This window comes from Daphnia magna, linkage group LG2 (genome assembly GCF_020631705.1).
Source record: "Daphnia magna isolate NIES linkage group LG2, ASM2063170v1.1, whole genome shotgun sequence".
NCBI classification, from domain to species: domain Eukaryota; kingdom Metazoa; phylum Arthropoda; class Branchiopoda; order Diplostraca; family Daphniidae; genus Daphnia; species Daphnia magna.
In genome coordinates this window covers 3,072,831-3,075,571 of record NC_059183.1, presented here as the reverse complement: position 1 = coordinate 3,075,571, position 2,741 = coordinate 3,072,831, and the positions used below count along the sequence as shown (strand labels likewise).

Below are 2,741 nucleotides of genomic sequence, written 5' to 3'. Positions count from 1 at the left end.
TTTCATTTTTTACATAAAGAAGTATTTTCTAGTTCCCAAAACTATATAGTTAAATGATATTTTCATTCAGCTATATCCCCGTATCTGTTATTCTAATTAAAGTTAAATATTTTAGGAAAGGGAATTTTTTAAAGTGAAGAGGGTACTACAATTTTTCCCGTCAGACATAATTAAACTCGTTTCAACTTGAGGCGCTGGCTGCATTGAAAGGCGAAAGGCGATTCTTTGTTTTTCAATTTAAAAAACATACAAATGAATGTCCTTCATAAAAAAGGAAAACACAGATCCAGCGCCTTAAGTGGAAATGAGGCAAACTATGTTTTACGGATAAAACTTAGTACCCTCTTCACGTAAAAAAATTCCCTTTCTTAAACTATTTAAGTTTTTGTTTCCCGATAGGGATTCTGTCAAAAGTGTGAATTGAGTACACGATGCACATTTTTCTGAGAAATTTTATGAACGATTTGTTTTTTTTGCAGGAATCCTGGAAAACAGTGGAGTCAAACTCACTCCTCCCAGTAACGAGTTTAGGGATTTTAAAACTTTTACAGCCAAGATCTTCAAGAAGTATGCCCAACAGTGTGGTGCTGTTTGTGTCACACCGCAAGGCATACCGGATTATTCCCTCAAAATTGGAGAACTGGCGAAGGAGAAAGTCTGCCCACACATACAAGAGTATGAGCAGCATTCCGAAGATAGGTTGCTTTTACGATTGTACATAAAAGTGAAAGTAATCATTGTAATGTTTTCAAATGATTCGGTCCAGGGTTCTGTCTGATTACGGACAAAAAAGATAAACCGTGTTCGTACGAAAACTTCGTGAAGAAATGCAAAAAATTGGATTCCCAAAAAACTTTGGACTTTCCTGGACCAACCATTTTTTGGAACCAAATGTTTCGTATGTTCAGGGGAGTTCTTCAGGAAAAACGGAGAAAGAAGGGTTTCCCTTACTACGTGTTCGACAAAGATTTTTCAATTTTTCAAAGGAAACCCCTTTTGACTGGTAAGTACTATTATGGGTGTATTTCATTTTAATCATTAACTGTTTCCATTGCGCCCGCTTATGTTTAGGCATCTAACACCGTTGAATAAAACGTTTCTACCGTTTCTCAAAGAAGAATTTCGCGACATGCACAATCCGGACAACAAGATGCCTGGTATTAACACATGCCAATTGCTATTGGGCCACGCCATGAGCTACACAGGGTGGCATGTTGAAAACGTCAATTTGCCGTCCATCAATTACCATCACAGTGGAAAACCGAAGTACTGGGTGGTGTAAGTATTCTTTTTTTACCTTATTTTTCCCAATAACTCATACTCATTGTTTCACTAATTTTCCTTTTACTTAGGGTTGCCGAGAAATACGGCGTGCTGCTCAAGGAATTCTTCCGTAAAAACATTCCTAGTTTTTACGAAGAATGCCGATCTGCAGAACTTTAAGTTACACTTCAATTCTACTTTGTTACTTTGTCTGTATTTTTTTTACACTTATCTTCATTACATACGTTTAGGCACAAATGTTTTTTAGTTATGCCACAATTCTTTAAGGCAAACGATCCACCGATCCCCTTTCACTGCTTCAAGCAGTGTAAGGGGGATTACATCATCACTTTCCCAGAAGCCTTCCATTTTGTGGTGAATTTCGGCTTGAATGTGGCTCAAGCGACAAACTTTGCTTTTCCCGAGTGGCTGCCCTTTGCCAAGGCTCGGGAAGGGTGCAGTTGCGTCTATTCGGAATCGTTTATAGCCGTTAGCTCGCGTTTCAATTTGTGAAGTGTACTGTGTTTTCCATATTTTCATTTTTTTGGCGAATTCATTGTAACGTTTTTTATTCTTGCGGTGTGTCTATACTTGTACCGATCTAGACGTCTATGAATTACATATAAGTTGACATAAGGAACATAAGACTGGAACATTTGCTATGAGTAACTATATATAGCCGTAGTGACTGTATGACGCAACACGCACAATCAGACGGAAGATGAGAATGACAATGAAGAACACACTTGTTTCGTAGTTGTAGTGCAATCCAGCAGAGGAAACGGTAGAAAGAGGAGTGAAGGAAAAGAATTCGTCTTCACTTGTTTCCCGATAGGGAATTCTGTCAAAAGTGTTTCTTTCGAATGCTACACCCAGAAAACGCGTGAACCGCATGAACCATGTGCAAGCAAAAGAAACAGCCCCAGCCCTATCGGGAACTTTCTTAACGCAGTGAGGACCCCTAGTGTGAATTAAGTACACGATGCACATTTTCCTGAGATTTGTCCCCAAAGGCGCTTTTTTAAGGGCGACATCTAGTGTCGTGCGATGTCCACGTTTGGTGGTTTTTCTTTTGTCTGATGTTTTTCTTTATACGTTTTTCCTACTTTCAAGGCAGAACGCTTAAATTAATGACATTGTATACATGACGGAATGATCTTTCGGACGACTGGTTTTGGATGCGATCCTTTCGACGGTTTGGACAGCGTGATTGAATTCGATTTTTCCTAAAGTGTCCCCAGTTTTTTTTTATACGTTTTTTTATCTTTCAAGTTAGAACGCTTAAATTGGTGTCGTTCTGTGTACAACGGAATGAGCCTCCGGACCGGCTAGTTTTTCCGTATGGTCGGTTCACAGTGAATGCGTGTGAAATGGTTTAAATGTACATCTACAGATGTGTCTTATGAGTCCATTCCAGCGATTCTTTTTTTCTGAGTTTTTCGCCGCTAGAAAGCGTTTCGATCGAGGGAAACACAGCG

At 39.2% G+C, this 2,741-nt stretch overlaps 1 protein-coding gene across 1 annotated transcript; it reads left to right on the top strand.

Moving 5' to 3' along the window:
* The first annotated feature begins 1,064 nt into the window (after positions 1–1,064).
* LOC123469614 (lysine-specific demethylase 4E-like) lies at positions 1,065–1,882 on the top strand. The gene is made up of 3 exons (XM_045168702.1): positions 1,065–1,278; positions 1,353–1,431; positions 1,552–1,882. The coding sequence occupies exons 1-3, from the start codon at positions 1,130–1,132 to the stop codon at positions 1,774–1,776; spliced, it is 453 nt and encodes a 150-aa protein (XP_045024637.1). The 5' UTR covers positions 1,065–1,129; the 3' UTR covers positions 1,777–1,882.
* The last annotated feature ends 859 nt before the right edge of the window (positions 1,883–2,741 follow it).

Excerpts from the sequence above, each read along its gene's own strand:
- LOC123469614 (XM_045168702.1), top strand. The coding sequence starts at position 1,130 with ATGCACAATCCGGACAACAAGATGCCTGGTATTAACACATGCCAATTG. Across the intron at positions 1,279-1,352 it reads AAACCGAAGTACTGGGTGGT|GGTTGCCGAGAAATACGGCG; the intron begins GTAAGTATTCTT and ends CCTTTTACTTAG. Across the intron at positions 1,432-1,551 it reads TTTACGAAGAATGCCGATCT|GCAAACGATCCACCGATCCC; the intron begins GCAGAACTTTAA and ends CAATTCTTTAAG.